General features: G+C 32.5%; 1 protein-coding gene and 1 long non-coding RNA gene across 4 annotated transcripts; one reads left to right on the forward strand and one right to left on the reverse strand.

Moving 5' to 3' along the window:
* Positions 1–15885: 15885 nt before the first annotated feature.
* LOC113304835 lies at positions 15886–17324 on the reverse strand. Its single transcript, XR_003338438.1, has 2 exons — positions 16447–17324; positions 15886–16337 (listed from the first exon to the last, which is right to left on the reverse strand). It is a non-coding gene; the product is annotated as an uncharacterized LOC113304835 (long non-coding RNA).
* Positions 17325–20710: 3386 nt separating this feature from the next.
* On the forward strand, positions 20711–22883 carry LOC113306971 (ARM REPEAT PROTEIN INTERACTING WITH ABF2-like). Of its 3 annotated transcripts, none has more exons than XR_003338952.1 (5): positions 20711–20995; positions 21644–21747; positions 21841–21965; positions 22405–22424; positions 22623–22883. XR_003338952.1 is itself a non-coding variant. In XM_026555892.1 (5 exons), exons 1-5 carry the CDS (start codon positions 20911–20913, stop codon positions 22640–22642), a joined length of 282 nt encoding a protein of 93 aa, XP_026411677.1. In that variant the 5' UTR covers positions 20711–20910; the 3' UTR covers positions 22643–22883. The 3 variants fall into 3 exon arrangements, 1 of the variants encoding a protein (XP_026411677.1); XM_026555892.1 differs by having other exon boundaries at positions 21841–21893; XR_003338951.1 differs by having other exon boundaries at positions 22405–22627.
* The last annotated feature ends 431 nt before the right edge of the window (positions 22884–23314 follow it).

The raw sequence follows: 23314 nt of genomic DNA on the forward strand, positions 1-23314 counted from the left end.
AAAAATTAACAAATTCATGTTCGGCTCAGACGATAATCATATTATGTGCCGAACCTTGAACATAAGAGGTTTCGGCTTATACGATATCCTCAATATGTGCCGAACCACGAACAATATTTTAACCCAAAAATTTACAAATTCATGTTCGGCTCAGACTATAATCATATTATATGCCGAACCTTAAACATGAGAGGTTTCGGCTGATACGATATTCTCTATATGTGCCGAACCAGTAACAATATTTCAACCCAGAAATTAAAAAATTATGTTCGGCACATACGATTTTGGATATGTAAGCCGAATTAGTAATGATTCTATTCCGGGCTATTCAGGATGTTGTTCGGCTTACTATGAAACTTTCATATAAGTCGAACTAGTCTCTAGCAAAAGGGTTGGAATTGGAAATTGTAGGTTCGGCGCATGCAGTAAACAGATTCAGTAAGCCGAACAGTTCATCAATCGGTAGATTCGGCTCATAGATGTGAGCCGAACCTCAACCTGTTTCGCCGAACCATGATTCAAAAAACCTAACTTTTGATAATTGAGAGCTATAAAAGTGAGATTAAGTATAGGATATAAGTGTACCTGTGTATTAGAAGCATTGGGTTCCTCATCAATGTCTTCATCATCAGGATTTGGCTCATAAAAATCATCATCTTGAGTTTGTGTTTGAGTTTGAGCTTGAGTTTGAGTGGGTGTAAAATCATTCTCATAATCTAAGAAATCAGCCATTTGGGAATCATTGGTGTAGTTGATGTGCATTTTCCTAGGTTTTTTAGATGATATATGACCCTCCTCATCCTCCATTGAATCAAGAATTATAATTTTCTCACTTTCTCCTTCTCTTTCTCTCCTTCTTAATCCTCAAATTTTTCATCTAAACAACTCTTATAATTCTGAAAATTATTTTAATCACTAAATAAAATATTCAATCACTAATCAAGATTATTAACACTAATACGTAAAGGGAAGATTTGCCATTAAAAAATTTTGGGTTAAGGGGTTATCTAATTTTGCTATTTCACAACCTTTTTTGTCTTCATTCAGTATGCCTTGGAAGATTTTGGTATGCCCAATATTATGGTTCGAAAAAAAAAACAATTATAACTTGAGCCAATAGACCCAAGGTTGACACGTTACCATCAAAAGACAATTTTGTTCTGTTTTTCAGAAACGTTAAGTGGCACAAACCAAGAAGCTAAAAAAAATAAAAAATAATAATAATTTGAAACCAACGGGCTGCGGAAAGACAAAATCCAAAACCCTCTGACCAAGCTTTTTAACTTGGGTTATATAGACTCTCCTCAAATTATCTTTACTGTTTTTATCGGTATTTCGTTAAATTAATCCGCAATAAATAAATTTTTTTTAAATAACATTGTTTGTCATTCTCGATTTGGGTCAGTATGATAAACTAATAATCCCGCCAAAATTATAAAGTTTTTATCCGTTAATCCGCAATAAATTAATTTTTTTTTAATAATATTTTTTGTCAGTCTCGATTTGGGTCAGTATGATAAACTAATAATCCCGCTAAATTTATAAAGTTTCTATCCGTATTTCGTTAAATTAATCTGCAGTAAATTATTTTTTTTTAAATAATATTTTTTGCCAGTCTCGATTTGGATCAGTATAATAAACTAATAATCCCGCTAAATTTATAAAATAAAATAAAAAAGTTTTAATAGAGCCCAACTAATATATAAATTAATAATCAGTGTGATGTGATAACGTTATATTATGGTTCTTATTAAAGTAAGTATCTGCCGTGATTTGTTTTCTGCTCACATTTATAATACATTGTACTTCATCTTTAATTTTTTGCATTCCCTTAAAAGGTTTGGAATGATTTTATTGTGTTTCCTTTTTCTTATTTTAATTTTAACATTAACACTGCTACACACAATATGCCATAGAATAATTAGAAAATAATTCCAGTTTAAAATAAAATCTCTAGATATTAGATATTACACTGTTTTAGTAAATTTAAATTTAAATGTGATATTTTTCGATAGAATAATAATTTATAATTTTCAATAAATGAATACTTTGCTAAATTGATAGAATTTAGTAGTTCTGAGACTATTAATTTATCGAAGTTTTAATGTAAGTCCTTTACAAGGTTTTTTCTTAGCGGCAAATGAAATATAATCAGTTCACACAAAGTGGCGAAGACAGAGCATAACTTAAAGATGGTTAACGAAGAAGACTGAATGGAGAATTTCGAACAAAAATAACTGGACGCTGCATCAATCAAGGTGGCGAAAAGAAAAACTGAGAAGATCTTTCTATAAACATTCTTTTGGGACTATGAAAGGGATCTTTTTTGTTCAAGTTTGTGTGCTCGAATGGCGTTTTTGTTTGTAACGTTTACTTTATGGGGAAAAAAGCCCGTTGATCAAGTCAAGCCTGTTACGGAAGATTCCAGAAATCTTGTTGCCCAAATTGCTTGCATATCCTGGGTTACACTATATAGGTACATGTACCATAAACCCTGAGAGCAAGGTTTTTAAAATCGTCTGATTCACGATTTGAGTCGGACGATTCGCTCCAAATAAATTCACTCCGTTGCAAATCGGTATTTTAAATCGAATCTTCACTAAAATCTTGTAGATTCCTTCGGGATGCGATTTTGACCTTTGACTGTGAATTTTGACCGGTCAAATTCTACTAAAATTTGAAAAATTAAAGCCTGTGATGTGAGTTTCGAACTCATGCTCTGCAGCATGAATGTCTCGTATAGAACCATTGTGCCACTACTAGTTTGGTGATAATGACTAACTCGTATATAATTTATACAGTTTTCATACTTTCTCATTATACTCCGATATATGATTCGATTCTTAAAAATTAAAAAAAACGATTTACGTTTCGATTTACGATTTCACAACCTTGCTTGAGAGGATATGGAATCCTATATTAGCTAACTCAAAGATTGTATCATAATCATTAACAAGATATTTCCATATAGGATTCATCCGTGGATGTAGGCATAATTCGCTAAACCACGTCAAACTCTTGTCTTCTTATTTATTTTCTAGCGTTTTCTAGCCCTAATATCACATCATCATCACCAACCAATCGTGTTTAGTGCCTAAAAGCAATTTTGGGTGCAAACAATTTTAAGTGGCAACTCCATATTGGAATTTTGCTACAATGAACTGTAGCGCCCCCTAAGCTAGCAACTGACTAATCCAAGAGATTAGCTAAATAAAGAGGCACTACGAATCTAAATCATTTATTTAAACAAACAATTAAGAAATATGCTAGAAAACTTATCCCAAAACTAACCCCGCTCAGAATATATATACATGAACTTCTCTAAAATGATACATATACAATAGTCATTTGGTTTACAGATAAAATAAACAACATAATAAACATAGAAGAAGTTAACTAATTAACGGAGTCAACACTTGTGGCTTTCGCTGCGTAACTCTGATCTGTCTCTGAAAACTGAAAGTGGGAATAATTAACATTTAAGTTCTAAGTAATCATAAACAAGATTAAGAAAAACAATAATGTTTTCTCAGACATTAAATAGTGACCAAGTCACTGAGATACATAAACACGAATATGGACAAGCTCTTTCTTCGAACAATGTATACTATGGTTATGCAATTCCGAACTCGCAAATCCACACCTAATCGTAAATATGGATGTCGACAATTCCGAACTCGCAAACTGTCGACCGATATAAGCATAAAAGTTGAATTCATGTAGATATAAATATGAAAGAGCATATCCTCACAGAAGTAAACAAACATGTATATGGACAAACTCCTTCTTCAAACAATGTATACTATGGTTGTGCAATTCCGAACTCGCAAATACACACCTAATCGTAAATATGGAGTCGACAATTCCAAACTCGCAAACTGTCGACCAATATATCATAAAAGCTCTAGGTATAAATGTGAAGGAGCGTATCCTATATACCAGACGTGGAAATTCTTATTTCCCATAACAATTCATATTGACCACAACACATTACAGGTCCTTTACAAACCATGGAAATATTAACAGAATCAACAGAATTATCGTAAAACAAGTTAAATAATGCATAGAACGCACAAACATAAATACATGAGTTTGTTAAACATAAACTGTTGTAAAGGAAAACAATAATGGTTACCAAAGAGTCAAATGAATTCTCACCTCTTTTGGTGACAATCCACGCTTACCTCGAGATCCACGATCCACTGGTTCATCCTTTGAATCGATCGTTGTTAAATAGACTAACTGTTAATCACACAAGAAGTCTAAGAAGCTAGCCAAAAGGATCAAACAAGAATCATACAAGCCTTTCTAATGATTCTAGTCCCATTTAAGGTTCTACATCTTTTATTTATCTATCTTTAGCATAGCTAAGGTTTACTAATTGAATTGGGTTGGTTCCATAGTCTATTAGATAAGTCTTGTCCATATCCACAACTTTGTAGAAGAAGCCAAAGGTTAATTCGGACCATAAGTGGTCCAAACACTAATTAAGATTGATGCCCCTAAGCCCAATCCCATGGGCCTGATCCAGTACGGCCCACTAGTCCGGCCCACTACACAAGACCTGACCCAACTGGGTCAATCTAACGGTCGCTGATGGTCAAAGGGTCAACTAACAGTCCACGTCAAGTCAAAGTCCAGGGTCAATGGTCAAATAATTCAAAGACTAAATCGGTCAACTGAGTCGAGACTGGTCCACTGAGTCAAATCGGATCAACTCAGTTAGATACCCTGAGTCAGCTAGGTATAAAATCAGTCAGATAATCTGACTGGGATGTCTAACAAGCCTAATACCCAAGAACCTAAGTTTATACAATCATTATACATTTCATTCATTCAAATCAAACTTCAAGATTAATACACAAATACAACTGCAATTTAAGCCTACCTGCAATTGCAGTAGCAAGCCTCTAGTGGAGCTATAAGCTATTCCCTACAATCATCAATGTAGTTACAATCTTTCACTAGAGAGGTTCAACTCAACACCCTCATCTAACCTTCATCCCAGAATCTATGTTCCTGTAATATAGCTCAACCGCAACACAATCTGGCCTAATTCAGTTCAACTCTTCTTCTTTATTTTCAGTTATAACTGCCCAGTTCAACAACATCAACACATAACCAGATCTCAATCTCTATTATCTTCAATCCACACAACCCTAACAATAACATCCAATCAACCATACCAACCCATAACATATTCTCCAGTTCACTACCATCTCGATTCAACAGAACCATTACCCTTCCTCTACAACAAACCTGTCCTTGTATTCAACAACATTCCAGTAACTACTACATCAACAACAATACTCAAATCGATCCCGCAACCAATTCTGTTCACAAAACCTGCAATTTCCATCAAGCACAAGTCCTCTTAAATAGAAACACAATACTCAACTGATATTCAATCCCCAATTCATTCATACCACCACCAGTAATAAACACCACAATCAATCCATCCAAAATAACTTCAATTCAACATACACATAATAGTTACTTAAATGTCGGTTTCATTATACTTTAATTAACAACTCATAACTCATCTCCAACTCAGTTATATTCACAGAACCTCAACAATTATAACCATTCAAATCAAAATACTAAAATTCAGATAATTTAGAGGGTTACCCATAACACAACATCCTTTGATTAATACTTAACCACTTACTTCAATTGATACCCTAGAATTAACGTTCTAGACCTGAAGTTCATTACCTTCACCAGTTTCATCAATTGAAACTCAATTCCCCCTGTAACTCCACTTTAATCCACATAACCGCCAAATACCCAAGTCTAATCATCCTCTAGGATCACCAATTTCATCTTCAAATTCTTCTTTGAATTTTCTTCTATAAACCCTAACTTCTTTGATTCATCGTTACAAAAGCTTCACTTCATCGATTTAACAACAACCCATCTCTTCTTCATCCCTCAACGTCTCAATTCACTTCTCAATCTTCTATCAAAACCCTAATTCAGATCATAATCATCTTTTCTTCCTCTCCAAAACCAAATCAACTCCTAGATCCATCACTTCATCTTTGATTTATCAAGTAATAGACTTTCTATGTCTTAATCACGAAACTTCAACTCAATTCTTTGGAATAACAAGTCGACAGAGAAGAAGAAAGAAGAACGAAGAAGAAGAAGAAGAAGAAGAAGAAGAAGAAGAAGAAAGAGAAAGAAGAAGAAATAATACAGTCTTTATCTTCTCAATTGAGATAAGGATGACCAAAACGCTAAAAGAACCCCAGAATTGGGTAAGGGGAAGCCAGGCGGTTAAAATTAAAATGACAATTCTGCCCTTCATAACAATCTGATGATATTTTCTTTGTCCAGTGTCCGAATGACACGTATAAGTAGTCCATTCTGCGTAAATTTTCGAGATCTATTCAACGGTACTAGATTCGTATCTATATCGTTGTTAGATTGATTTCTAATAATTAACGTTCGAGTTATACTAATCGAGTAATTAGCGGATAAGACGTCTCTTGACTAGTCTAATAGCGTTGACGAGCTCGAGGGTCTTTACATTCTCCCCACCTTATATGATTTTCGTCCTCAAAAATCAAACTATCCTTCTGGTCTTCAAAAACTCCCCACCTCATACAATAATCTTATCTCTTGTCTAAGCGCAAATAACAAGAAACAAAGCACAAACTTATATGGCTTTCTACAACTAAAATTTGTGGCTCTAGGTTCAAAATACTAATTTCCATTTCAATAAGTTACTAGTTCTAATTACAAGAGAAAATGCTCTATAAAATAAGTTTCTAAGTATAATTTGGGATCTATCAGTCCGCTAAAAGAAGCAAGTCTCCCTTCTATGTCTAGTGATACAAGAATGCAGTTGCCCTGTCTAGGTTCGCGACGCCTGACAATGCCTACCTACATAACAAGTATCACAGGAACACACAAGTATTACCAACCTCACTATTCCCCAGTGCTGGATTAACTAAGTATTAGTTTATTATAATTAATTAGTCCCTAAACTTTTATCGCAATTGGTGTAAGTCTTATTAATTTACTTCATAAAATATTTAAATAGTTCACATCATTTTAAGCAATTTAGTCATCAAAAATTTATTCTATTTTCATTTATTATTTATTTATTTTATCAATACAAGTAATCTAAATTCGCTTCATGTCAATTTATAATATTTGATATTTTATCTTTGTTGTACAACCGTATAAATTTTAAACTCATGTACTCTTTAAAAATAACTTTAATGTTATATCCGTTATCCAAATGTTACTATTATTGTTTCCAATATATCTATTTGTTTATTTCATTATGTGACGTGATATAGGTAAACAACCGCTAATAATTTGATTGTTGTTTGGTATTAATATTTTATTATTATGATAATATTTATTTCTTATTTTTTAGGCCGATACAAGTTAATCGTAATTAATCATAATGCCAAGTTTAATTTTATTATCAATACTAGATTTGATTTGATCTAACTTTATTTCTTTAAATTTTATATTATTGCTAAGTAATCCTTAAGTTGTACTATCAATAAAAATTACATTTTGCTATTAATAATTGGTATTACTATTTGCTTAACTTATCCAAAGATTATTGCCTTAATTATATTACCATTTTCATTACTCTTAAGTTGATAGTCTGGTTGGTACGCGAAGCCTTAATCTTGTAAATATGATTCTATTCTCACGTAAAGATTGATATAACATATTTACTTATTCATATTGAATTGTAACTACATCTTGCTAAATATTGACATTGGTAATTTAATATGATTTGAATTTTGAGTCTGCGTAAAATCTTAACATAATAGTCTTAGATTTTGCTATTAATCGTAAAGTATTCTATTAATACGCGAATTATTTATTTTTTTAATTCTAATACTACATTTAAATACTATTCTTACTACTTCATGTATATTTGTTCCATTTCAAAGATTTACTGGATCATTGTTAGATTATACATAATTTGGTACAAGATTACTAACAGCTGGATCTTTTATTTTATATATTCTCTATACTCACTTTCTTAAATCTAACACCTAATAATTATTATATTAATTATCTAGTTTAATCGCAAAATATTTATTCCTAATTTGTCATTATTTCATTTATAAAATTTAACGTACGTAGATAAGCGTTAATAATTTCCCATAACTATTTAATCATAATTATTATTGTTATCGTTATATATCTTAATGAAATTTTAGTTTAATTAAGTTCAATATGATACTAATTGATAAATGATAGCGTTACTTTATTAAAAATTATTATTCCTATTATTATCATCTTTACTTGCTAATATAATATTTTATTATTGGCATTGGTAGTTGAACTATTATTCTAACTACTCTTACAAAAATTATTAAGTCCCAAAATATCATTAACATTTATGTAATTAGAATTTGTTTACTCTTCATATACGTCGACTTTTCAATAAGTTTCTATGTGATTTACAAGATCTATCAATAATACTAATTTCACTATTTTTATAGTATTAGATTATCTACATGTTCATATTTTATATATTAATTATTCTTAAATCCTTATTAGCTAAAGTTACTGGTGTATCCTACAATTTTTACTTCATTACATATACAAACAACCAAACAAACAAATCAATCAATCAAATAATTATTTTAATTATTGATGGTTTTTAGTGAATTAAGATTTATCTCACAAACCCAACCCAGTTCTAAACTAATCTATTTCACTAACTGGCACTGGCTAATTCTATCTTTTCCCATATAAGATCTAATAGTGAGCTCTGATACCAACACTCTAACGCCCCCTAATCTAGCCGCTGACTAATCCAAGAGATTAGCTAAATAAAGAGGCACTACGAATCTAAATCATTTACTTAAACAATCAATTAAGAAATCTGCTAGAAAACTTATCCCAAAACTAATCCCGCTCATAATATATATACATGAACTTCTATCAAACGATACATATACAATAGTCATTTGGTTTACAGATACAATAAACAACATATTAAACATAGCAGAAGTTAACTAATTAACGGAGTCAACACTTATGGCTTTCGCTGCGCAACTCTGATCTGTCTCTGAAAACTGAAAGTGGGAAAAATTAACATTTAAATTCTAATTAATCATAAACAAGATTAAGGAAAAAAATAATGTTTTCTCAGACATTAAATAGTGACCAAGTCACTGAGATACACAAACACGAATATGGACAAGCTCTTTCTTCGAAAAATGTATAATATGGTTGTGCAATTCCGAACTCGCAAATCCACACCTAATCGTAAATATGGATGTCGACAATTCCGAACTCGCAAACTTTCGAACGATATAAGCATAAAAGCTGAATTCATGTAGATATAAATGTGAAAGAGGATATCCTCACAGAAGTAAACAAACATGTATATGGAAAAATCCTTCTTCAAACAATGTATACTATGGTTGTGCAATTCCGAACTCGCAAATCCACACCTAATCATAAATATGGATATCGACAATTCCGAACTCGCAAACTGTCGACCAATATATCATAAAAGCTCTAGGTATAAATGTAAAGGAGCGTATCCTATATACCACACGTGGAAATTCTTATTTCCCATAACAATTCATATTGACCACAACACATTATAGGTCCTTTCCAAACCATGGAAAGATTAACAGAATCAACAGAATTATCGTAAAACAAGTTAAACAATGTATAGAACGCACAAACAGAAATACATGAGTTTGTTAAACATAAACTGTTGTAAAGGAAAACAATAATGGTTACCAAAGATTCAAATGTATTCCCACCTCTTTTGATGACAAGCCACGCCGACCTCGAGATTCACGATCCACTGGTTCATCCTTTGAATCGATCGTTGTTCAATAGACTAACTGTTAATCACACAAGAAGTCTAAGAAGCTAGCCAAAAGGCTCACACAAGAATCATACAAGTCTTTCTAATGATTCTAGTCCCGTTTAAGGTTCTACATATTTTATTTATCTATCTTTAGCATAGCTAAGGTTTACTAATTGAATTGGGTTGGTTCTATAGTCTATTAGATAAGTCTTGTGCATAACCACAACTTTGTAGAAGAATCCAAAGGTTAATTCGGACCAGAAGTGGTCCTAACACTAATTAAGATTGATGCCCCTAAGCCCAATCCCATGGGCCTGATCCGGTACGGCCCATTAGTCCGGCCCACTATACAAGACCTAACCCAACTGGGTCAATCTAACTTTCACTGACGGTCAAAGGGTCAACTAACAGTCCACGTCAAGTCAAAGTCCAGGGTCAATGGTCAAATTAGTCAAAGACTAAATCGGTCAACTGAGTCGAGACTGATCCACTAAGTCAAATCGGATCAACTCAGTTAGATACCCTGAGTCAGCTAGGTATAAAAACAGTCAGATAATCTGACTGGGATGTCTAACAAGCCTAATACCCAAGAACCTAAGTTTATACAATCATTATACATTTCATTCATTCAAAACAAACTTCAAGATTAATACACAAATACAACTGCAATTTAAGCCTACCTGCAATTGCAGTAGCAAGCCTCTAGTGGAGATATAAGCTATTCCCTACAATCATCAATGTAGTTACAATCTTTCACTAGAGAGGTTCAACTCAACACCCTCATCTAACCTTCATCCCAGAATCTATGTTCCTGTAATACAGCTCAACCGCAACACAATCTGGCCTAATTCAGTTCAACTCTTCTTCTTTCTTTTCAGTTATAACTGCCCAGTTCAACAACATCAACACATAACCAGATCTCAATCTCTATTATCTTCAATCCACACAACCCTAACAATAACATCCAATCAACCAGACCAACCCATAACATATTCTCCAGTTCACTACCATCTCGATTCAACAGAACCATTACCCTTCCTCTACAACAAACCTTTCTTTTTATTCAACAACATTCCAGTAGCGACCACATCAACAACAATACTCAAATCGATCCCACAACCAATTCTGTTCACAACACCTGCAATCTCCATCAAGCACAAGTCCTCTTAAACAGAAACACAATACTCAACTGATATTCAATACCCAATTCATGCATACCACCACCAGTAATCAACAGCACAATCAATCTATCCAAAATAACTTCAATTCAACATACACATAATAGTTACCTAAATGTCAGTTTTATTATACTTTAATTAAAAACTCATAACTCATCTCCAACTCAGATATATTAACAAAACCTCAACAATTATAACCATTCAAATCAAAATACTATTATTCAGATAATTTAGAGGCTTACCCATAACACCAGCATCCTCTGATTAATACTTCACCACTTACTTCAATTGGAACCCTAGAATTAACGTTCTAGACCTGAAGTTCATCACCTTCACTAGTTTCATCAATTGAAACTCAATTCCCCCCTGTAACTCCACTTTAATCCACATAACCGCCGAATACCCAAGTCTAATCATCCTCTAGGATCACCAATTTCATTTTCAAATTCTTCTTTAGATTTTCTTCTATAAACCCTAACTTCATTGATTCATCGTTACAAAAGCTTCACTTATTCGATTTAACAACAACCCATCTCTTCTTCATCCCTCAACGTCTCGATTCACTACTCAATCTTCTATCAAAACCCTTATTCAGATCATAATCATCTTTTCTTCCTCTCCAAAACCAAATAAACTCCTAGATCCATCACTTCATCTTTGATTTATCAAGTAACATACTTTCTATGACTTAATCACGAAACTTCAACTCAATTATTTGGAATAACAAGTCGACAGAGAAGAAGAAAGAAAAACGAAGAAGAAGAAATAATACGGTCTTTATCTTCTCAATTGAGATAAGGATGACCAAAACGCTAAAGGAACCTGAGAAATGGGTAAAGGGAAGCTAGGAGGTTAAAATTAAAATGACGATTCTGCCCTTTATAACAATCTGATGATATCTTCTTTGTCCGGTGTCCGAATGACATGTTCAAGTAGTCCATTCTGCGTAAATTTTCGAGATCTATTCAACGGTACTAGCTTCGTATATATATCGTTGTTAGATTGATTTCTAATAATTAATGTTCGAGTTATACTAATCGAGTAATTTGCGGCTAAGACGTCTCTTAACTAGTCTAATAGCGTTGACGAGCTCGAGGGTCTTTACATTCTCCCCACCTTACATCATTTTCGTCCTCGAAAATCAATATATCCTTCTGGTCTTCAAAAACTCCCCACCTTATACAATAATCTTATCTCTTGTCTAAGCGCAAACAACAAGAAACAAAGCACAAACCTATATGGCTTTCTACAACTAAAATTTGTGGCTCTAGGTTCAAAATACTAATTTCCATTTCAATAAGTTACTAGGTCTAATTACAAGAGAAAATACTCTATAAATAAGTTTCTAAGTATAATTTGGGATCTATCAGTCCACTAAAAGAAGCAAGTCTCCCTTCTATGTCCAGTGATACAAGAATGCAGTTTCCCTGTCTAGGTTCGCGGCGCCTGACAATGCCTACCTACGTAACAAGTATCACAGGAACACACAAGAATTACCAACCTCATTATTCCCCAGTGCTGGATTAACTAAGTATTAGTTTATTATAATTAATTAGTCCCTAAACTTTTATCGCAATTGGTGTAAGTCTTATTAATTTACTTCATAAAATATTTAAATAGTTCACATCATTTTAAGCAATTTAGTCATCAAAAATTTATTCTATTTTCATTTATTATTTATTTATTTTATCAATACAAGTAATCTAAATTCGATTCATGTCAATTTATAATATTTGATATTTTAACTTTGTTGTACAACCATATAAATTTTAAATTCATGTTCTCTTTAAAAATAACTTAATGTTATATCCGTTATCCAAATGTTACTATTATTGTTTCCAATATATCTATTTGTTTATTTCATTATGTGATGTGATATAGGTAAACAACCGCTAATAATTTGATTGTTTTTTGGTATTAATATTTTATTATTATGATAATATTTATTTCTTATTTTTTTAGGCCGATACAAGTTAATCGTAATTAATCATAATGCAAAGTTTAATTTTATTATCAATACTGATTTGATTTGGTCTAACTTATTTCTTTAAATTTTATACTATTGCTAAGTAATCCTTAAGTTGTACTATCAATAAAAATTACATTTTGCTATTGTTATCCCAGAATTATTATCCAAATGATTCTAAATCTTATAATAATTCGTATTACTATTTGCTTAACTTATCCAAAGATTACTACTTCATGTATATTTGTTCCATTTCAAATATTTACTGGATCATTTGTTAGATTATACGTAATTTTGGTACAAGATTAGTAACAGGCTGGATCTTTTATTTATATATTCTCTATACTCACTTTCTTAAATCTAACACTAATAATTATTATATTAATTATCTAGTTTAATCGCAAATATGTATTCCTAATTTGTCATTAGTTTCATTTATAAAATTTAATCGTACGTAGATAAGCGTTAATAATTTCCCATAACTATTTAGTCATAATTATTATTGTTATCGTTATATCTTTAATGAATTTTTAGTTTAATTAAGTTCAAGATGATACTAATTGATAAATGCTAGCGTTACTTATTAAAAATTATTATTCCTATTTTATCATCTTTACTTGCTAATATAATATTTTTATATTGACATTGGTAGTTGAACTATTATGCTAACTATTCTTACAAAAATTATGAAGTCCCAAAATATTATTAACATTTATATAATTAGAATTTGTTTACTCTTCATATAAGCCGACGTGTTCAGTAAGTTTCTATGTGATTTACAAGATCTATCAATAATACTAATTTCACTATTTTTATAGTATTAGATTATCTACACGTTCATATTTTATAGATTAATTATTCTTAAATCCTTATTAGCTAAAGTTACTGGTGTATCCTACAATCTTTACTTCATTACATATACAAACAACCAAACAAACAAATCAATCAATCAAATAATTATTTTAATTATTGATGGTTTTTAGTGAATTAAGATTTATCTCACAAACCCAACCCAGTTCTAAACTAATCTATTTCACTAACTGGCACTGGATAATTCTATCTTTTCCCATATAAGATCTAATAGTGAGCTCTGATACCAGCACTCTAGCGCCCCCTAAGCTAGCAACTGACTAATCCAAGAGATTAGCTAAATAAAGAGGCACTACGAATCTAAATCATTTACTTAAAAAATCAATTAAGAAATCTGCTAGAAAACTTATCCCAAAACTAGCCCCGCTCAGAATATATATACATGAACTTCTCTCAAATGATACATATACAATAGTCATTTGGTTTACAGAAACAATAAACAACATAATAAACATAGCAGAAGTTAACTAATTAATGGAGTCAACACTTGTGGCTTTCGCTGCGTAACTCTGATCTGTCTCTGAAAACTGAAAGTGGGAAATAATTAACATTTAACTTCTAAGTAATCATAAACAAGATTAAGAAAAACAATAATGTTTTCTCAGACATTAAATAGTGACCAAGTCACTGAGATACATAAACACGAATATGGACAAGCTCTTTATTCGAACAATGTATACTATGGTTGTGCAATTCTGAACTCGCAAATCCACACCTAATCGTAAATATGGATGTCGACAATTCCGAACTCGCAAACTGTCGACCGATATAAGCATAAAAGCTGAATTCATGTAGATATAAATGTGAAAGAGCATATCCTCACAGAAGTAAACAAACATGTATATGAACAAACTCCTTCTTCAAACAATGTATACTATGGTTGTGCAATTCCGAACTCGCAAATCTACACCTAATCGTAAATATGGATTTCGACAATTCCGAACTCGCAAACTGTAGACCGATATAAGCATAAAAGCTGAATTCATGTAGATATAAATGTGAAAGAGCATATCCTCACAAAAGTAAACAAACATGTATATGAAAAAACTCCTTTTTCAAACAATGTATACTATGGTTGTACAATTCCGAACTCGCAAATCCACACCTAATCGTAAATATGGATGTCGACAATTCCGAACTCGCAAACTGTCGACCTATATATCATAAAAGCTCTAGGTATAAATGTGAAGGAGCATATCCTATATACCACACGTGGAAATTCTTATTTCCCATAACAATTCACATTGACCACAACACATTACAGGTCCTTTCCAAACCATGGAAAGATTAACAGAATCAACAGAATTATCGTAAAACAAGTTAAACAATGCATAGAACGCACAAACACAAATATATGAGTTTGTTAAACATAAATTGTTTTAAAGGAAAACAATAATAGTTACCAAATAGTCAAATGTATTCCCACCTATTTTGATGACAAGCCACGCCTACCTCGAGATCCACGATCCACTGGTTAATCATTTGAATCGATCGTTGTTAAATAGACTAACTGTTAATCACATAAGAATTCTAAGAAGCTAGCCAAAGGCTCACACAAGAATCATACAAGTCTTTCTAATGATTCTAGTTCCATTAAAGGTTCTACATCTTTTATTTATCTATCTTTAGCATAGCTAAGTTTTACTAATTGAATTGGGTTGGTTCTATACTCTATTAGATAAGTCTTGTGCATATCCACAAATTTGTAGAAGAAGCCAAAGATTAATTCGGACCATAAGTGGTGCAAACACTAATTAAGATTGATGCCTCTAAGCCCAATCCCATGGGCCTGATCCGGTACGACTCAATAGTCCGGCCCACTACACAATACCTGGCCCAACTGGGTCAATCTAACGGTCAAAGGGTCAACTAACAGTCCACGTCAAGTCAAAGTCCATGGTCAAATAAGTCAAAGACTAAATCGGTTAACTGAGTCGAGACTGGTCCACTGAGTCAAATCGGATCAACTCAGTTTGATACCCTGAGTCAGCTAGGTATAAAAACAGCCAGATAATCTGACTGGGATGTCTAAGAAGCCTAATACCCATGAATCTAAGTTTATACAATCATTATACATTTCATTCATTCTAAACAAACTTCAAGATTAATACACAAATACAACTGCAATTTAAGCCTACATGCAATTGCAGTAGCAAGCCTCCAGTGGAGCTATAAGCTATTCCCTACCATCATCAATGTAGTTACAATCTTTCACTAAAGAGGTTCAACTCGACACCCTCATCTAACCTTCATCTCAGAATCTACGTTCCTGCAATACAGCTCAACCGCAACACAATCTGGCCCAATTCAGTTCAACTCTTCTTCTTTCTTTTCAGTTATAACTACCCAGTTCAACAACATCAACACATAACCAATCTCAATCTCTATTATCATAAATCCACACAACCCCAACAATAACATCCATTCAAGCAGACCAACCCATAACATATTCTCCAGTTCACTACCATCTCAGATTCAACAGAACCATAACTCTTCCTCTACAACAAACCTTTCCTTGTATTTCCAGTAGCTACCACATCAACAAGAATACTCAAATTGATCCCATATCCAATTCTGTTCACAACACACAGAACCATAACTCTTCCTCTACAACAAACCTTTCCTTGTATTCAACAACATTCCAGTAGCTACCACATCAACAACAATACTCAAATCGATCCCATATCCAATTATGTTCACAACACCTGCAATCTCCATCAAGCACAAGTCCTCTTAAACAGAAACATAATACTCAACTGATATTCAATCCCCAATTCATTCATACCACCACCAGTAATCAACACCACAATCAATCCATCCAAAATAACTTCAATTCAACATACACATAATAGTTACCTAAATGTCAGTTTCATTATACTTTCATTAACAACTCATAACTCATCTCCAACTCAGATATATTCACAAAACCTCAACAATTATAACCATTCAAATCAAAATACTAAAATTCAGATAATTTAGAGGCTTACCCATAACACCAGCATCCTCTGATTAATACTTCACCACTTACTTCAATTGCTACCCTAGGATTAACGTTCTGGACCTGAAGTTCATCACCTTCACCAGTTTCATCAATTGAAACTCAATTCCCCCTGTAACTCCACTTTAATCCACATAACCGCCAAATACCCAAGTCTAATCATCCTCTAGGATCACCAATTTCATCTTCAAATTCTTCTTTGAATTTTCTTCTATAAACCATAACTTCTTTGATTCATCGTTACAAAAGCTTCACTTCATCGATTTAACAACAACCCATCTCTTCTTCATCCCTCAACGTCTCGATTCACTTCTCAATCTTCTATCAAAAACCTAATTCAGATCATAATCGTATTTTCTTCCTCTCTAAAACCAAATCAACCTATAGATCCATCACTTCATCTTTGATTTATCAAGTAACAGACTTTCTATGACTTAATCACGAAACTTCAACTTAATTCTTTGGAATAACAAGTTGATAGAGAAAAAGAAAGAAATAGCAGAGAAAGAAGAACGAAGAAGAAGAAGAAGAAGAATAAGAAAGAGAAAGAATAAGAAATAATACAGTATTTATCTTCTCAATTGAGATAAGGATGAACAGAACGCTAAAGGAACCCGAGAAATGGGCAAGGGGAAGCCAGGCGGTTAAAATTAAAATGACGATTCTGCCCTTCATAATAATCTTATGCTATCTTCTTTGTCCGGTGTCCGAATGACACATTCAAGTAGTCCATTCTGCGTAAATTTCGAGATCTATTCAACGGTACTAGCTTCGTATCTAGATCGTCGTTATATTTATTTCTAATAATTAACGTTCGAGTTATACTAATCGAGTAATTAACGGCTAAGACGTCTCTTGACTAGTGTAATAACGTTGATGAGCTCGAGGGTCTTTACATGAACAACACATTAGATATATCAAAATAATATGTAAAGAATTTAATCAAAAATACTCTACCGAAATAACTTGACGACGACAAAATCAAAGGTTCAACAAGTTGTCCTTAACACATTAGTTCGCGGGTATACTCGAGATGAATACTGCTATACCCCTCACATCGAAGATGTGTCCATGATAAGACTGGCCGATATAAATTGAGTTAGCACAAACAAGTTACCCACTCTTTAAGTTAGAAACAGGGATCGGAAGTGAACACACCGTGCAAAACAATGAAAGAAGATAATAAAAAGAAGATGCGAACGCAGTCGCTTCTGTTGTAAATTGAATAGAGATTTTCGAGTTGTATTTATAAGAGAATTAACTCAAAAATCAAGCTAGGTTTATGTTTTTCTTCTAAAACGAGTTTTGTTTCTTGTAAAACAATTAAAACACGAAAAGAGAATTTTTCCATAAATAAAACTCTTAAATAAATTATTTATCGAATTAATTTCCTAAAGAAAACTTTTGCAAAAATAATTTCGAATAAAAACAAGACTTAGTGCATGGTTTGGGCCATGTATCTTTTGTTCCACCCGCTCTCATTTGTCAATATATTCATAAGAGTATAGTTATATAATAGAGCTCCTCTAGGAATAATTCTCAAAATATGTGTATTTTACCATTAAACATGAGTTACCAAACGTTTAAACAACATTTATTGGGTTTAAAAAAAAATGAAAATGTATGCAATATTAAACTTATTAATTTTTACTGTTATTACAACATTATATTATTGTTAAAATAGAATATTTTGCTACAACACTTTTTCATATATATATATATATATATACAAATATTATGTTTAAACAAAAAATCGAACTAAAATTAAGTAATTATTTATTTGCTCTTATCTTTATTATCGATAAATCAAAACAAAATTTTATTTGAAACAAACTCTTAAGAATAAAATTCTAAGGTTTATTTGATACAAACTCTTAAGAATAAAATTATAGGGTACAGTAATGTCATGACTCCAGGTTCAAAGGAGTTTGTTTTTAAACGGACATGATTTGCAATTCAAAAAGAACTTGGGGCGCAACTTGTTGCTCGCTTACCTGCTTCATCAATGTAATTGGTATCACTTGGTTGTTTAATTAGTTTTATTTTCGGTACAGAAGATTGATTATATTTAAGTTAAAATAAAATAGGAATAAAAAAGATAAATTAAGCATTAAGATTAGGTGGGACCAAAATTCGTACTTTTGTAGCTTTTAAAAGCTACTCCTACCCAGATTTCAAAAAGAAAATTTTGAAAGCAAAAATTTTTCACGGACCGCGCAAACTGACAGTGAAAAAACCACCACTCACATATTTTTTCTCTGCTAGGTCCCATGACATTTAGCAAAGGACCAACTTCTCCCAATTATCATCCTCCTTTATTCGGGTATATTGTTTTAGGGTGGGTTTTTATGTTGTCTGTGTATTACTACTATTTTGGAAGTGCTTTGGATTAAAAACATTTTGAAAATCTTTTTCCAAACACCAATGTCAAAAATTGTTATCATACACATGTTTTGAAGGTACTTCCTATAAAAGGAAACACATTACCTAACCAGCCATATTTAATTAACAACTAAACGATTAATTATAATAAAACTTCGAAATATTAATCCTCGATAAATTAATTACTTTGATTAAATAATAAAAAAATTTGGTCCCAAATATTCTTGTGTAAGCTAAATCTTCACTCGATAGATTAATAACCTCGTTAAAATAATAATATTTTATGGTCCCAAGACTATTAATTTGTAGAAAATGGTTGACCCATTAAGAAAAATGGTTGACCAAGGGTTTGAAATTATTTGAAATTGTTATTTTTTTCTTCTAATGTAGGACTCAAGTTATCCAAGAGCTTCTCCAATGGAATGTGTGCGAAGAAAAAAGTCTTCATCCACATAGGTACACAACCATTTTTATAAAAAATCATCTTCAACCCATTGATGTGAAGGTGATGTGGCGAAAAAAAGCTAGACATTTACTAGAGGATTTCTTCCCATCCTAATCATACTTTTATTAATAAAGTATCATTCAAAACAAAAATTGATTTAATTTTAACCAATTATATACCTACAAACAAGTAAAAAAAGGATACAACACTTTGTGGATTGGAGATAAAATTTATTTTCTCCTAATATTAAGGATTTTATACCTAACGGATGTTTTAAAAGTGATGCCATATAGGAAACATCCACATTCACTATTGGAGAAGCTCTAATGGTAGATCTGAAGTTAGCCAAACAAGCACCATGTTTTTTTGCATCTGAATCGTGGTCTTGATCTGAGTCAACTCCGGACTCGTCGCGAGTAAGTTGTCCGACCGTTTGTTTTTAATTTTGAGTCAAATCTGGCTCAATCACTGACTCAGACCTAATCACTGACTCAGACCCATTTCAATCCAGTAGCAAAATACCCCAGACTGATTGGACCAAGCTAACGACTCAAATATTTTTTAGACAGTTGAGTCAGGTCTGACTCATAAAATAAACATAATGAGACTGATCAGACTCACTAAGGTTATTTCAGATCCAGATGAATCAGACCCAGACAAGTCAGCCATAAACAAACAAGATGAAAGTCAGAAGTACGCAATTTAAAAGATGATTAAAAGATTGCATCCTTAGGTGCTCTCAAGTCTCAACTACTGAGTTTAAACTCTCAAGCAAGAAAAAAGTGATCACACACATTAGCTACTTAGCTTCAAGGCCATAATGCTGGAACCAACTATTCAAGGACAGGAACATACAGGAAGTTACTACCTGGATCCGTAAATTAACGTTTACTCTCATTTTTATTGGGGTTTGGACATTCTAGTCCTGTCATGTCAAGCCTAGTACTAGGAGGTCCAAATTCACATAATTTGAAACGAGTTGATCCTTTTATCGACGATTCAATCCAAATCTGATTTTTTTAAAGACAAAAATACCCATCATGGGTATGTACAAGTTTTACCGGATTAATCCATCTTCAGTTTCTCTTTTCCATTGTCGAGACAACTCTCAAAGGAAGAAAAATAAATCCCAAAACCTAATATGAGAATTCAATACCGAAAATATAGATATGAGAATCAAATAAACACATCAAGCAAGTAGTAGGTTCAGTTGAAATCAAATTGAATAACCTAAATCATCGTCAGCAGTATCAGTTCATGAAGAACAATTCAGAAATGAAAGAAAAGGTTGAGGAGAATCGATGCAGAAAACCAAATTTAAGATTTCATCTACTATTGGAAGGTTAGTTCAAATTAATCTATTGTTATCATTTAATTCGATAGGTTAAATTATTAATTTCAATTTTTTTTACGATTTCAAAAACCTAATTACTTGATCTCATCTATATTATATCTGTTGTTGATCGATTGTTTTAGATCCAATCAAAAATTACTTTAGATGTTTTGAGTTTTGTATCAGAAACAGTGAGATTTCAATTCAAGACCGATATAGTTATCCTCATCGTTGAAGACAATGTCACTAGATTATCTGGTTTCATTTTGTTTTTTTCGATTATTTGGGAGAAAACTATGTTCGAATCCTTTTATTCCTTGCAGGTGTTTCTACTAAATTTAAGATTATGTTCCTAATCTAACCATATTTGTGTATAAATTTGATTGTGAATTCCTGATATATAACAATAACTTTGATTGTTAATTTTTAAGTTTTGTCAACTTTATTAGCCTGTCCTGTGAACTTAATTTAGGTTGAGTTGTGATTTGAATCTATGTTTTAATGAAATGTTGATCTTCCTTAAAGAATTCAGGTTGTCTTCCAGGTTTAAATCTTTCTGGTGTAGTGAAATAAAATGCTACTTAGATTTTAAGTTTAAATCAAAGTACTGGAATGTAATGCATTTGACTTTTGCCGCGCGTAGATTCATATACACAGGATCAGTTGACGTGACATTAGACATGGCGCAAGATCTCATCGGAGCTGCAGATCAGTATCTTTTGGCCGGGCTTAAGCGTCTTTGTGAATATGCAATTGCACAGGTGAGTCAGCAAGTTTAGTTTGAGAAATGGTATACATGAAGTGTGCTTTAAGAACATTAATTTGGATGATTTTTGCCGATATTTGTTTGTCAGGATGTAACTTTGGAAATGTCTCAACCTTGTACGAGCTATCGGAGAACTTCCATGTAATGTCATTGAGGGACATATGCATCCTTTTAATTCTGGAGCACTTCGAAAAAATTGAGTGAGAGGCCAGGGTATGCTCTCTCTCTCTCCCCCTCTCACACACACCCACAAACACACACACATACACTATGTCAATTCAGTGACAAAAATTCTAGGATTAGACTAGCTAGAGCACTTTAGCGGTACAACTACTGCTGTGTAAGAAATACTTACCTAGACGCAAAAGTCGTCAAATTTTATCTGTTTTTCTAAAGGTTTATCACAATAATATTCAATGATGGTGTCTATCTAGAGAAGAATAGTGTTATTAAGCATGCTAACAATATGATACCTCTTATATTTTCTTGGTATTGTTTATTTATTTTAAATAACAAAGAACAGAGTGCCAATTATAACTAGACGTGTTGCACCATTTCCTTCTCCCGCTTTCTCTTCCCTCTTAGCGTCTTCAATAGATTTTGGTTCCTAATACATGTGCTAAATTAAACTCTCGTCTGTTTGTACGTGCAGACATGCTCATCTCATCCAATGTATAATTCTAGAGATCCGCAACTACTTTACTAAAGCATTAGCTTACTCAGATTCTACTGAATTCCTGAAACGTCAATTCTAGTGTAGTATGTTTTAGAGAATGCATGTATGCTATTCCTTTTTTTTTTTTACAATGACATTATATGGTATCTAATTATTTTTATCGTTTGTATACCGGAAAAACTTGATTGCTACAGTTTCACTATTGTGGATGTAAACACCACCTGGAGTGGAGCAAGCCGTGGATCATAAGGGAATACGTCCCCGTAGGGCCTCTATTGGTGTTTGCAAACCCGCCCTTCCTTATCATCGGTACATATACATGTGAGCCAATAGATTTAAATATGTTGGTAGTAATGTAACGTCTGATTCTTGTCTGCTATTGAGCATTTATTTCATTATCAGTATTCGGATTTTGGGTACATCTTGTATGAGATCAAACAATTACAGGAAAGAAAACCGCACTGGAACATAAATTACATCTGAAGTGAAAAGTAAACCTACCAAAATATGAAAATAATGACTATCTAGTGCAGTAAAATGTGCATAAAAAAAGAAAAAAAAAACAATTACCCTACCAAAAGATAACTCATACAATGACATGAATCTTAATCAACTAAACAATAATATGTGCAACAATTGAATTCCGTAGAAGATGGTGGAAGAAACTTGGGACCTTAGTGGAAAGGATTTTTCTCATTTCATGGATTAGCTCAGCAGTAGCATAGTAGGGAAGCATAATGTGTACATAATTGTACACCTGTTAATTCTTAAGGTGTACATAGTTGTACAGAAGTTAATTTTTGATGTGTACATAGTTGTACACTTGTTGATGATTAATGGGCACATAGTTATACACCTCTTAATCGTTAATGTACACATAATTTAA

Source organism: Papaver somniferum, chromosome 8, assembly GCF_003573695.1.
Source record: "Papaver somniferum cultivar HN1 chromosome 8, ASM357369v1, whole genome shotgun sequence".
Lineage (NCBI taxonomy): Eukaryota > Viridiplantae > Streptophyta > Magnoliopsida > Ranunculales > Papaveraceae > Papaver > Papaver somniferum.

Excerpts from the sequence above, each read along its gene's own strand:
- LOC113306971 (XM_026555892.1), top strand. The coding sequence starts at position 20,911 with ATGAAGAACAATTCAGAAATGAAAGAAAAGGTTGAGGAGAATCGATGC. Across the intron at positions 20,996-21,643 it reads ATTTCATCTACTATTGGAAG|GATCAGTTGACGTGACATTA; the intron begins GTTAGTTCAAAT and ends TCATATACACAG. Across the intron at positions 22,425-22,622 it reads ACATGCTCATCTCATCCAAT|TTTCACTATTGTGGATGTAA; the intron begins GTATAATTCTAG and ends TGATTGCTACAG.